Source organism: Engraulis encrasicolus, chromosome 2 (assembly GCF_034702125.1).
Source record: "Engraulis encrasicolus isolate BLACKSEA-1 chromosome 2, IST_EnEncr_1.0, whole genome shotgun sequence".
In the NCBI taxonomy this organism is placed as follows: Eukaryota; Metazoa; Chordata; class Actinopteri; order Clupeiformes; family Engraulidae; genus Engraulis; species Engraulis encrasicolus.
In genome coordinates, this window is record NC_085858.1 from 25556052 (window position 1) to 25569060 (window position 13009).

At 43.6% G+C, this 13009-nt stretch overlaps 1 protein-coding gene across 1 annotated transcript; it reads right to left on the reverse strand.

Annotated features, from left to right (window-relative positions):
- Positions 1-3940: 3940 nt before the first annotated feature.
- On the reverse strand, positions 3941-12770 carry p3h4 (prolyl 3-hydroxylase family member 4 (inactive)). Its single transcript, XM_063184919.1, has 7 exons — positions 11733-12770; positions 9487-9636; positions 8760-8931; positions 7846-7974; positions 7015-7160; positions 5945-6028; positions 3941-4198 (listed from the first exon to the last, which is right to left on the reverse strand). Exons 1-7 carry the CDS (start codon positions 12210-12212, stop codon positions 4040-4042), a joined length of 1320 nt encoding a protein of 439 aa, XP_063040989.1. The 5' UTR covers positions 12213-12770; the 3' UTR covers positions 3941-4039.
- Positions 12771-13009: the final 239 nt, after the last annotated feature.

A 13009-nucleotide genomic window follows, 5' to 3' on the forward strand; every position in this document is an offset into this window, starting at 1 on the left:
TAACGTGTGTGCGTGTGCGTGTGCATTTGCGTGCATGTACGTGCGTGTGAGCGTGTGCAGAAATTTGCAAAATAATGGGCACTGTCCTGATTTTTATTTGGTTTTGGGATCATTTTGTCACTCCTGCCAGTTTCCGGTGACAACCAATCTTGTAGAGCAGGGAAGTGCATCGTTATGCTGAGAACCACAAAGAGGAAACATTCCACATCTCTAGCTCTATCAATACTGCTAAACAGTCCGCCACTGTTTGTTCCCTTCGAAAACAAAAAAAGGATTTTAAAGAGGTGTGCCGCCTTAGATCTGACGTCACAATGATGTGTGTGTGTTTGTGTGTGTGTGTGTGTGTGTGTGTGTGTGTGTGTGTGTGTGTGTGTTTGTGTGTGTGTGTGTGTGTGTGTGTATCTGTGCCTGTTCCTGTGTGTGTTTGGATGTATGAGAGAGAGCGAGAGGGTATGATAGTAAACAGAAAAGAAAGATGGAGCAAGTGTGTGTGTGGGTTATGTGCACGTTTGTGTGAGGAAGGTTTGACAAAGATCGATCATGTATAGACGTTTAGTTTCATGTCGTGCTGTAAACTTATGTCTGATTTAGACTTAGCAGCACACAATGAAGAGAAATAAATACATTTCCTGTGATGCAAAACAACGTAAAAAAGAACACAAGTGTGTTCGCTCATATGCACTTGTAGATAACTACATTTGCAAGATATATGTGAGGTGAGTGTGGATACATCCATCTGCTGATAATCTATGACTTCAAAAAATGCCATATTGCTGCAATTTTATTTCATAAAAATGAATGATTCATTTGCTTCATCTGTCAGGTCATATCTATCTATCTATCTATCTATCTATCTATCTATCTATCTATCTATCTATCTATCTATCTATCTATCTATCTATCTATCTATCTATCTATCATTTGATCCTGCAACCAATCCACTCCTGTTTCCTGGACATAACCAATAACAGTCATCTCTCTCTGCCTCTCTTTCACTCTCTCCATGTTATGCGATCATCTATCATCCATACAAAGTCAAGAATACAGTATTTTCCCAGTAGCCCATCACTCTTGCTGTATATTTGTTAATAACCTGGTAGCCATCAGTCTCTCCTGCCCTTGGCTATAGACTTTGTTTTTAGACTTTCACTGTAAAAGAGATTAGGTGGTCCAATGTGGCTTTTTAACAAACAAACAAGAAAAAAAAAACTAAACAGACAAATAGCAAAAAGTGTGGCTTCCCACAGCGTACCGTTACTGGACAAGAGCACTTAAATAGTGTTTTTAAAGAGTTGCAAATGAAAAAAAAAAACAACTATGGAACCTACTGTCCCCTGCACGGTACAGATCTAAACACACTGCCTACACAGCACAACTTAAACAGCTGCGTCGAATTTTGTAAAACACTGTAGTCGCGGAGCAGATTGCATCAGATGTGGGAAAGAGGGAAGGGGTGGAGGGTTGGGTTGAAGTATTCAGGGGGGAGCAAGTGTGACTTGTGGCTGTGGCATGTGTTCTGCTGCATGAACCACAAGAGCACAGGTGAAGGTCAGTGGTTGACTTCAACCAGCCTGCTACTAACTGGCAGTGATGGGCAACCTGGGACATTATTAGTGTATAATGCCATGCCACATAGTCCAAATGACCTGGGTTTTACCTGTCTAATTCCACCAGGTGATTGTTGCAATCTTAATTGTATTAGAGCTGCAAATCCTCGGCATTTAAAATATGTGGCACTGGATTGTAACTAATGAATGCAGGTTGCCCATCACTGACGGTAATAGGCTTAGACCAGTGGTTCTTAACCTTTTTTTCTTAACGCACCCCCTTACCTGTGCCCAAGACAAGCCACGCACCCCCAACCCAAACTTCCCAAGTGATTAATTAAAACGTTTAAGACATTAATCAATACCTTAATGACTTTACATGGGGACCAAATCATGTTAAAATTTGGTTTTAATTTGGCCTAATTGTAATGTTCACTACAGAATTTTGGTCACAACCTTAACACAAACAAAATTCTGCGCACCCCCTGAAATCTCTGGCGCACCCCCAGGGGGTGCCCGCACCCCAGGTTAAGAACCACTGGCCTAGACTGTCACATAGACTCCTGTGAGCTGCTGGGATAGTAGCCAGCCTGCTGAGCGGTCAGCCAAGGGGGGTTGAGTTTGAGTTTGAGTTTACGGACAGGTGTTGGGGGGGGGGGGGGGGGGGGAGGGGGGTAGAGTGGGTAGGGATAAGGGATGGATGGATCAGTTGGGGAGTAAAGGGGTTGGAGTTCAGGGAAAAGAGGGGTAGTAGTGGTGGTTGAGAAGTGGATTGACTCCGGAGAAGTTTACTTTGCACTAAGGCCGATGCACTACTGTCAACACAGCTTGTTGTTAAAGCCCCAGGTCTACAGTGGATGGGTGGGGTTGGTGGTTTACATTTATAGTGATGATTTTGATCTCTGGGGTTAAAAAAGAAAAATAAAACATCTTATTTGAAGACAAGGGCCCTACTATGGCATCTGCCTAGACAGGGATTTTTAAAATGATCTTTTTAAAAACTTTGCAGCCATGACAGGTGAATGAATAGACTTGATTCTCTATGTAAAATGAAAACCAATGAAAAAGAAAATAAAAATAAAGATTTAGACATGAAATACATGTATCCTTTTGTGTCATGTTTTTTTTTAATAACAAAATGGTTCTCAAGGGGCTGGTTTTACAGGCCTCTGATATGTGTCGATGGGTCTTTTTCATGTGACGTCAGACATCTTTGATTCAAAGTATTGAAGCAGGTGTAAGTTGCAGCCACTACCATAGACAGTAACGTCCACTGTTGTGTATGGTTTTTTGCCTGAATCCAGTTATCGTTTAACTTCATTCTTTCAAAATGAAACTTGTTTGACGTCATTGCAAAAAAAGGCTCACAACTTTCACTTCCCAGGGTAGTGTCCTGGGTAATTCAAGTGACTAGTAGTCAGAGTGGCTTCCATTTTTATCCTTTTTTATTCAGGATTGAAAAAGATCGCTACAGTTTGGACGTTCGCTTCCATTGGCCACAAAAGCAAATGCAGCCGAAAGAAATATTTGGAAGTATTAAATTAAAAAAAGTAAAAACAAATTATCAATGAAGCAGTAACGATATTAACACCTTCTCAGATCTTCAGAGCAACATGCATCAAATCTAGACAATGTAAATACATTGAAACAGTGCACCGCAATATGCTCAGCTTTACTGGCTCAATTACTGTAGGCCTACTGTACTGGTAAATGCCATGAAATGTGCATCATTATATCCTGAAGCTGATATATCTTATCCAATCCCTTTAAGCTTTGAATTGACATTGAAAAGTTAAAAAAGACAAAACAAACAAAAACAATATTTGGTTTAACCAATTAGGGCAGAGAGCTGTTTCTGGGTATTTTAAGACAGATTGCAGCATCTATACATATTAACCTTAAACAGCATTGACTATTAGGTTAATATTTTGGACCTGTTAGGTCTTAATGGGTTACTGTTTGTGTGTATTTCTCTGAGGAATGTATGACATAAAAGAATACTTCAGTCCTCCAATCTACGCCTTCCTAAACTCTTTCCCGTGTGTCCTGATGGATGGGGAGTTGTTTTTGTGATTGAAGGGCTGCATGTTTGAATCCCATCCTGTCTGGAAAATGTGTGGCTTCCTGCTACGTCCTCATCCCTGCGAAATGAAATGCCCTGGAACAAGGCACGTGCAGCAATTCCACAATGCTCCATACACTGCATTGATATATCTCTTCATTCACTTTGGATATACCGGTAAGTCTCTAAACGTCACATCACGTCAAGTCAGTATGGAGGTTTGTTGTAGTGAGGTGGGACCAGGGAAGAGTTACCAGGGAAGGCACAAAGAAGACTGAAAACTGAAGAGGTTGGACCATGTGCTACACCCAGGGTGTGTGTGTGTGTGTGTGTGAGTGCGTGTGCGTGTGCGTTTGTGTGTGTGTGTGTGTGTGTGTGTGTGTGTGTGGTGCATGTGCACATTTCAATATGGACGACGTGTATGTGGCATTTAGGGTCCCGATTCCTCTGCTTCTCCGTGGTCCCCTTTGGTCTTTGGCTCCTGCCACCACTGTGCCAGGAAGGACTCCTCGTAGTCCCCCATGCCTTCGAACTCCGCGTCTGGTGGGCCCGACGGCCCGGACACCTGCTCCTCTGCAGTCACCACATCCTGCACACACACAGAGCAGAATAATATTAATGTTATATAAGTATATAATTCATCTTTTATTTCAAAATTATGAATTATGTATATCCGGAACTAGTAGAAGTAGTTTATTATTGCATAATATACAACACAATTTTGCCTGAGCTTCAGAAATGTAATCTTATTGATATGCAGGCCAACTTCAGCTAACTAGGCCTGGATATAGTGCGTCCATTCCCCCATCTGTCTGACCTAGGGGTGTGCAAAAACATGGCCATAATATACTATTGTATCAGGTCTCTTAACGATACCTGTATCGTGATACGTATCAGCTACAGGTTTTATTATTACCCAGCCTACTTAGTAGTGAAGTCACTGTTAACTGCATTTATTAGAGGAACATTACTAGTAAACAGAAACTATTTGTAGTGATAATGAACAGTTATTGAGTTTAGAGGCAGCATAACATTGTAACTACACTGCATTCTAGCACTCTATTGCAATCCAGCATAAGAAAAAAAATCATCATAAATATTGTATCACATGTATGGCAATGTGTATTGTATCGTGACATCTGTATTATATTGTGTTGTTAGGTTGATGGTAATTCCCAGCCATTGTCTGGCCTGCCTGTAGTTAGTGGGGCGGGTCTCAGCAAACAGCCCAGCCACTCGTTAACACCCCCACGCCACATACTATACTCAAGAGTCGGGAGTTCACGCACACACACAAAGACACAGACATTTTCTTTCGGAATTACAGACGCAGTTCTCTATTTGTCTTTCTCTTTCACACACGCTCACTACCTCCCTCACACACACACACAGCATCAGGCAGTCATTCTATCTTCTCTCTCTTAGGCCTGTAGACTGTGGCCTCTCTCTCTCTCCCTCTCCCTCCCTGACATGTCGGTATGGCCCAAAATGTATGTGGCTGTGGTTCCTATGTAACCTGTGAACTAGGGGTGGGCGATATGGCAAAAATGTCATATCACGATTTTTTTACATGAAATCTCGATTTCGATTTTTTTTTACCACGATCTTCCATCCAAAAAATAAAAACAACAAAAATCAATTTTGATATGCTTGCCATTTGTAATTTGCCGTTAATAAAATGTGAACACACTGATGACACTCTCATAAAGTGCAAAATTAGAATACAATAATGAAGAATAAAAGTGAAGACAACAACACAAGTAAGTGAACATCACTTTGATACTGATAGTTAACATAATCACTGCAAGACGATCTATACGATTTCTTCACTTTGGCAGATTCGAGACGATCTTGTACTCGATATCACGATTCACGAATGATATTGTCATATCGCCCAGCCCTACTGTGAACGTCCACGGGACAGATGGAGGGTGGAGGTAGACGGTGCTGTAACGCCACACACTTCCTCAGGAAGTTATGCAAGGCAGTCCCACTGATTTTTGCTATTTCTTGCGGCAGGGACAGACAGAGACCGCCCAGCTGACACTGTACTTTGTATCTTTGTATTGTGTGCATGTATTTTGTTACCCCATCATCTGTCGGTAGATCATTCTGAGCAAACAGTTCAGTACAGAGTGTGTGTGTGTAATGTAATGTAATGTGTGTGTGCTTGTGGGTCTGTATTGTATGTCTCTTTTGTTACCTCGTCATCTGTCTGCAGATAGTTCTGAGCAAAACTGTATTAGGTACAGTGCGTGCGTGCGCATGTGTGTGTGCCCGTGTGTGTATAGTGTGTGTCTGCTTGTGAGTCTGTATTATGCGTCTCTTTTGTTACCTCGTCATCTGTCTGCAGATAGTTCTGAGCGAACTCCAGCATCTCCTTCTGTTTGGTCGTTTGATTGAAGTACCTTAACGCCTCCTGAAAACCACAAAAAGGCACAAACATAAAGGGTTCCCCCCCACGTCAAAAAACAGCACTGTGTGAAAAAATGGTGTTAATTCAACACTTGAAGTACTCGGGGTCCAAATACACTGTAGAAGACGTTGAATCCACTCTTTAAGTTTTGAATAAACACTTTTTTTACTGTGAGCTAACTAACAGTAGCTATGTGTCATATGCAAAGGGACTGAATGTCCCAGTGGCCTTATGGACTGGGGCTTATAAACACGTTTTATACATAGCAGTGCAGTGCAGTGGAGGGAGTTTACACAGCAAGCCAACATTTGTCAAAAGGCCTAATTAGAGGGTTTTCAAAGGGGCCTTTGTCATAATGCAGCGAGAGAGAGAGAGAGAGAGAGAAAAAGTGTGTGTTTGCGCAAGAGACAGAAAGGAAATGTGTGTGTGTGTGAGAGAGAGAAAAGAGTTTGTGTTTGTGTATGTGTGTATGAGCAAGGAAAAAGAGAGAGAGAGAGAGAGGGTGTGTGTGTGCGTGTGTGCGCGCGCACTGTTGTGTCAAAGCCAAAGAATGCTTGAGTGAAAACCATTCTGAGTTATGAGATTGCTAAATTGCCACCTTCGTTTGGTGTCTACGTTAGAGCCTGAGTTGCCTGCTTCAATATGGCCCTTTATGGGTCCTTATGCACGTGCTTGAGGGTGAATGTATGGAGACAGAGCATGACTGCGTAAGTGTGTGTGGGTGAGAGAGAGGGGTGGGGGATGGGGTTTGCATGGAGACTAACCTGTGTGTGTGTGTGTGTGTGTGTGTGTGTGTGTGTGTGTGTGTGTGTGTGTGTGTGTGTGTGTGTGTGTGTGTGTGTGTGTGTGTGTGTGTGTGTGTGTGTGTGTGTGTCGGGAAATAGAGAAACTAACTGCAGCGCATGAAAAGGAAACAGCTAGGATGAGGATTGGGGGTGTGTGTGAGTGTGTAAAATGGACAGTGCTTGAGAATGGGGCCTGCTACTGACCGGTCGTGGTTTGAAGTGGTCGTCCTCCAGCCCCCACTGCTCCCTGTAGAACTTGTAGTAGACCATGTTCTGCTTCATCACCTCGTCCGCGGGGTCGAAGAGCATGTAGCTGGCTGCACACGGGGCCGCACTGCGCACGTCATTCACTGCACAACAACATAGAATAGAATAGATTTTATTGTCATGCCAGCATGAAAATTACCTTTGGTTTCACTGTATATGAACACGAATAGACATTCATTCCATTGCAAACCATTGAGGACAGTAGGGGAAGGAGTGTTTGTTTAAATCGTATGACACCAAATAGTTTTTTACAAGCAGTATAATAACTGTGTGAAATGTACAGTATATCATTAATAATATATTACGAATTTCTGCGGTTTTGGTCTTATTCAGCGTTCACACCTTTAACAAATTAAACTAGAGGTTAATGATTGGAACGGCCAGGCCAGTATTCCACTTTCTGTGGAAGCAATATGTCTGAAGGCATACTTCCCGTTAACATAATCAGACGTCATGTACCTTTCTACATTGCGCTTACAGAAAACCTCCCACCACTAGATAGCAGTGTTGTTATATTTTCTGCAACTATTTGACTCGTGTATTTTGATTTTGACTTGATTTTGATGGGGTGCTTTATAGTTTTACAACAGGTGTGCTAATAATATAATTTTTTAGAAAGAGAACACATTGTGTATGTGTGTGTGTGTGTGTGTGTGTGTGTGTGTGTGTGTGTGTGTGTGTGTGTGTGTGTGTGTGTGTGTGTGTGTGTGTGTGTGTGTGTGTGTGTGTGTGTGTGTGTGTGTGTGTGTGTGCGTATTTCACACTTACATTTGTAGTAGGCAAACTGCATGTAATGGTACATGGTGGCAACAAACTTCTCCACGAAAAAGCCTCCGACGTTTGGAGTGAGGAGCTTCTCACACTTCACCTTGCACTTCAAGACGTCCATGTACATATCTGGGAGAAAGAGAAAACACACTTACAGAAATGAGAACAAGCAACAGAGACACACCTCCACACCTCCACACACCCACAAACAATGACGTCTGTAACTGCCCTACTTTCTGTCATCTGCTAAAGTGTCTTGAGCCATCCTTCCAGAACTATGTCTTTTACAATCCCTGAGCACTATTCTGTTTTGTACATTTTCCATAAAGAATAATTCATAGTCACATTGGAAGACTCTGCTACAAGGACTGCCACAGCATTTTTTTTTCTAAGCAAATAGTTTGGTCTAGACACTGAGAGGCACAAAGAGCTGATTGAATCTGTTCAAATGAGGTGCAGCTCTCTGTCATGCTTCAACAGGGATCTGTTATTTGGCTGCAATAGATTGTTTGTTGGCCATCGCAGAGCTGTGACAGGACATTTTTACAGTAGCAATACAATGTTACCGGTAATTCAACACTTAGAGAGTACTCTTGGTCCAAATACACACTACAAGAAGTTAAATCAGCTGTAAGTGCTGGATTAACTCTGCATTTTTTTTTACTGTGTATTAGAGTTCAGACAACTGATTGTACCGTAAACATTAACAGCTGTCTGATTAGAAAAAAGAATCCCACCAGTAAAGCTCAACATTAAGCCTAAAATGTAGCTGAGCTTATGGTCATGGCAGCATTTTCCCACAGTTCTGTTAAGACAACTTTCTTAAGGTGCTTTCAGAGAAAGAAATAACGGCAAGGTGAGTACTATTGAAGAGCAAAAGTGTTCACACAGGTGTGCAGGGGGCGTGAACTCACCTGCTAAGGTGGGGAAGAAGTCCTTGAACTCTGTAACCTCGTACGACCCCTCGCAGGCTGCTATGCACAGGTCGTATGTTTTGAAGAACTCTGTGGCTGCCTGCTCCATGTTGAAGGCACTGGTGCTGAAATCGCCCGTGTTGTACAGCTTCACCGCTTTTAGGAAAGCACCCTGGTGAGAAGGGAAATACAAGTAGGGAGAGTACAAGAGACAACTTGAGTCAACAGCTTGTTAGTGGTTGTGTGCACTGGGGTGGTCACTGTTTATAGCTGTGTGTGTGTGTGTGTGTGTGTGTGTGTGTGTGTGTGTGTGTGTGTGTGTGTGTGTGTGTGTGTGTGTGTGTGTGTGTGTGTGTGTGTGTGTGTGTGTGTGTGTGTGTGTGTGTGTGTGTGTGTGTGTACAGTAGAGAAACTGTATTAATCCTGAGGGACATTAAGGTGCCCAGCAGCCTATATACACTATAATAGATAATCCAAGTGTGTGTGCGTGTGCGCGTGCTGTGCAAGCATATGTGTTTGTATCTGTGTACTGTCTGCACAAATACATATCTTCAGGGCCGTTGACAAATTCATCTGAAAGGTCCCCCACCCCAATACATACAATGTAATGAAGACCCAATTCTTTGAGGACTCCTTTGTCCCTCCCTGTCGGCTTCCCTGCGTATCTTTGTGGGTGGTGTGCGGATAAGTGACTTTGGAAGTGCAGGGCACTGGAGGCGTTCCGTACCTCGTAGAGCCTCTCCTCGTGGTCGATAAGGTACTCATCTATGTCGAAGAGGGTCTTGTAGTAGTTCATGTTCTTGGAGAGCACAGGGTCTTCTGGGTTCCTCTGGAGGAAGGTGTGGGCTGCAGACACCGCCTTTTCCAGGTAATTCATCTACACGAGGAGGGGAAGTACCAATGATACCATGAGGAGAGATGAAAACAGATGGGTGAGTGAGAGAGTGGCCTAAAGACAAGCTGGATGAAGGAAGAGAGGAAGGGAAAAGAGGAGACATTGAGGGGTGTGAGTGGGAAGAGAGAGAGCTACAGCCCATGAATGAAATATTCCCTTCAAGCAGCATGGCCCACAGTACCAAAGGTACTCATTACACATCTTTGCACACGCCATAACTTACAAACATATTTATTATGTGTGTTGTCACATGACCCTGGACCAGCTCCAGAGCTGGTGTGAATGTGAGAATGTGTGTGTATTTGTATGTGTACTTTGAAAGCGCTTTGAGACAACTTCTTAGTTGTGATATTGCGCTATATAAATGCATATGGTATTGTATTGTATACAAGACAGGTTGGCATGTCCATCAATGGATCACTGTAGGCTTACAGATTACACAACGACCATTCCTGGTATTCCAATCTGATCATTACATTATACACTTAGCTGACGCTTTTATTCAAAGCAACTTACAGTTCTTCATATGGTATTGGTACAGTCCCTGGAGCAATGTGGGGTTAGTTGCCTTGCTCAAGGGCACTTCAGCCATGGAGGGAGGGGTGATTTAAACCTGGCTGCAACCCTCTGATCTCCAGACCATCTCTCTTACCATATATAGGCCACGGCTGCCACCCAAATGGTCCTGCCTGTTTCTTATTTGCTTACACACCAACAGAGTATGTAGTCTCAGAAAGTGCACAGGCGGCACATGATCACGCCAAATCTGCCATGCAGCCGAGGTGATTTCAGTCTGTTACCTGTGTGTTTCCAGTCACATCACAGAGACACCCACGCCATTGTACGTAACTGTGCCATAAAAGCACCCCACCGCAGTGATCAGGGTAATATTGGCACTTAGCAAGAAAAAAGGAGTTTTTACAGTCATGTTCTATGCATGCACTTAAACTGGCACATAAATGTTCAAGGGAAACACAGTCTTCCTGCCAGGGCATTGTAATTAGGTAGGGGCCTCAGATGGTGGTTACATGTAGGTCTTTCATCAAGGCACTTTGATGGGAGGGAAGCAGGCAGGCAGGCAGGAAGGCAGTGGATAATCTCCTGTGTCTACATAACAAATATAATCAGCTGTGAATGTAACGTTGGGGAACCCCCTCAGGCTTTCACAACACAATTTGGGGCCTCTTCCTTTAAGCCCTGTCTTCTAGTCCACAACAAGCACTGTCATGACAACCACACATTGACATCCAAACAATGTGTTTGAATCATGTAGGTTATAATGCAAATATTATTGTAATGTAATATGGCGGTGTAGCGAAGTATAACGTATCTACGTATATCAACACCGACAACTCTTAACTCCAAATGATGGGGTCATATCAGTGGAAGGCAAGCATCACTAGAGCTCGCGCGGTGGGTGATGTGAGAGGCCCAGGCGTGTTCCATTTCAATTGGATACCTCTTGGAGACTGACCAACTGCTTCCTGCGTGCGGTGGGCTCCGGAATGCCAGAGAATGGGCCTTTTGTCCGGAGGTCCCTCAGATGTGTGTGTTTAGGATGGGGGCTCTAGTTCTAGATATTTCTAGGGGCGCAATCTGGACAGGGGGACGTGGCATCTAGTTGCGTCGGTGAGTTCACGTTGGCTGCGGCTAGAGGGCTGTACCGCGTAACGGAGACGGGGAACTGCTTTGTCATCTACATTGTGGGAAGCTATAATGCAGCACTTAATACATAATACCAGATAAATGTCACGTCGTTTTACCCAGACTGAGCAGCTTTACAACGACATATGTTGTTCTGTCAGCACAATTAGTCACGTTATTAGAATTCACGTTGCGAAGTAGTAGGCCTGTTCAATGTTCAGTGCTCTAGCTGAATTCAAGCTGGCCTGGTCTAACAATTGGTCATTTCAACAAGGTCGTTTCCAATCCATTTCAACGTGTGATATACATAATGAGGTAAAAAAAATCCCCATAATGACTTAATAACCACAACCATAATCTTAACCAAACTCACAACAAGCGAGTGCGCCAGCTATTGCGATACCTCGTAACCCAGAGCTCACAGTTGCCCCTACCTGATAGTAGGCATACTGCATGTACCGGTATGGGTCCCTTCTCTCGAAGGCTTCTAGGGTCTCACTCTTTGGATAAGTTATTGTAAACACCGGGAAGTTTTTCTTGCAGCTCTTCAGGCAGGATGCCCGCAGTAGAAAGTGGCTCATTATCCGAAGACTGGTATCCTGAAAGAGTTCGTCGTGTTCCCGGCTGACCTGACTGCAGTTCTGGCTGCAGAAAGCTTCGCTGTCTTTCAGAAGTCTGTGCAGCCGTAAACTTAATTCCAAATATTTTACACTTTCCTTCCAGTTCTGTACGCCATACTGTTCCATTGCGTATCCATACGCCGAGTCCAATGTCATCAAGTCCGCCTGCGGAAAACTCCTGAAGCTATATTTCTCATACTGGGCTTCCACCGGTAAGGAAGCAATCAAAACAGTCCATAAACAGACAGAGAAAATGACTTCTTTCGAACAGTGTTTGTGAGACGCCATGTCCATCACCGGTGAGCTACTCGGCTGTCCGTTCCACCAACCATTAAATATGTAGTCAGGATTTCGGGTTTTAGTAGTAGGGGATCATGTCTGACTGCACGTAAGCAGCGTCTTGGCCTGATGTGAATGGGCCAGGAGGAGGGGATGGAAAAGTCTACTGAATTCTTCTTCAGCTGTTAGAACAGGGCACGGGCTGCTGCTGTGTCGATTTGCGATTTGGGGGTTGACCGCCTCCCCCCGGTCTTAACGCCGTCGGGTCCAAGGCGAGACGAAACCTTGTGCAGGATGGGAATTACTTTTATCTCGGCAAACTGCATGCCATTGTTTTATAGCTCTGAATTGATAACAAAATAAATAGGGCGACATTTCAACAGTCATTTAATAGTTTCTTAAAGCTAGTTAAGCAACTCCAAGTCTCACAACTCTGGTTTCAGTCTGCGCCATACGCATTATGCACGGCCAGTTAGATCAGTGAAATCACGTCCACCCTCAGGAGTTTAACATGTTGAGACTACAGTGTGGAATGAAAAACAACCCTTTCAAGTGTAAGAAAGCATCGACACAGCATGCAGAGTGTAGACAGTGATCTACAGAAGCCCAGAAAGGACCCTTATCTTTCTTTTCAGAATAAAGATTTCTGGGAACTTATACGAGTAAATCTCAGACAGAAATAACTCTTGTCCTTGTAGGACCCTGCAGCAGTTACTGAGAAGCAGTAGCCTAATAACGCCGTGCCTTCTCTGCCAGATGTGTAGACAGACGCGAAAACTTCTATGCGCTTACTCTACCCAACATCCTCCCTT

What these genes read in the sequence shown, in the direction of transcription:
- p3h4 (XM_063184919.1), bottom strand. Translation starts at nt 12,212, where the DNA reads ATGGACATGGCGTCTCACAAACACTGTTCGAAAGAAGTCATTTTCTCT. An exon ending in GCAGTTTGCCTACTACAAAT is followed by an intron (nt 7,161 to 7,845) that starts GTAAGTGTGAAA and finishes GTTGTTGTGCAG; the next exon opens with TGAATGACGTGCGCAGTGCG. An exon ending in ATCTGCAGACAGATGACGAG is followed by an intron (nt 4,199 to 5,944) that starts GTAACAAAAGAG and finishes GTGTGTGTGCAG; the next exon opens with GATGTGGTGACTGCAGAGGA.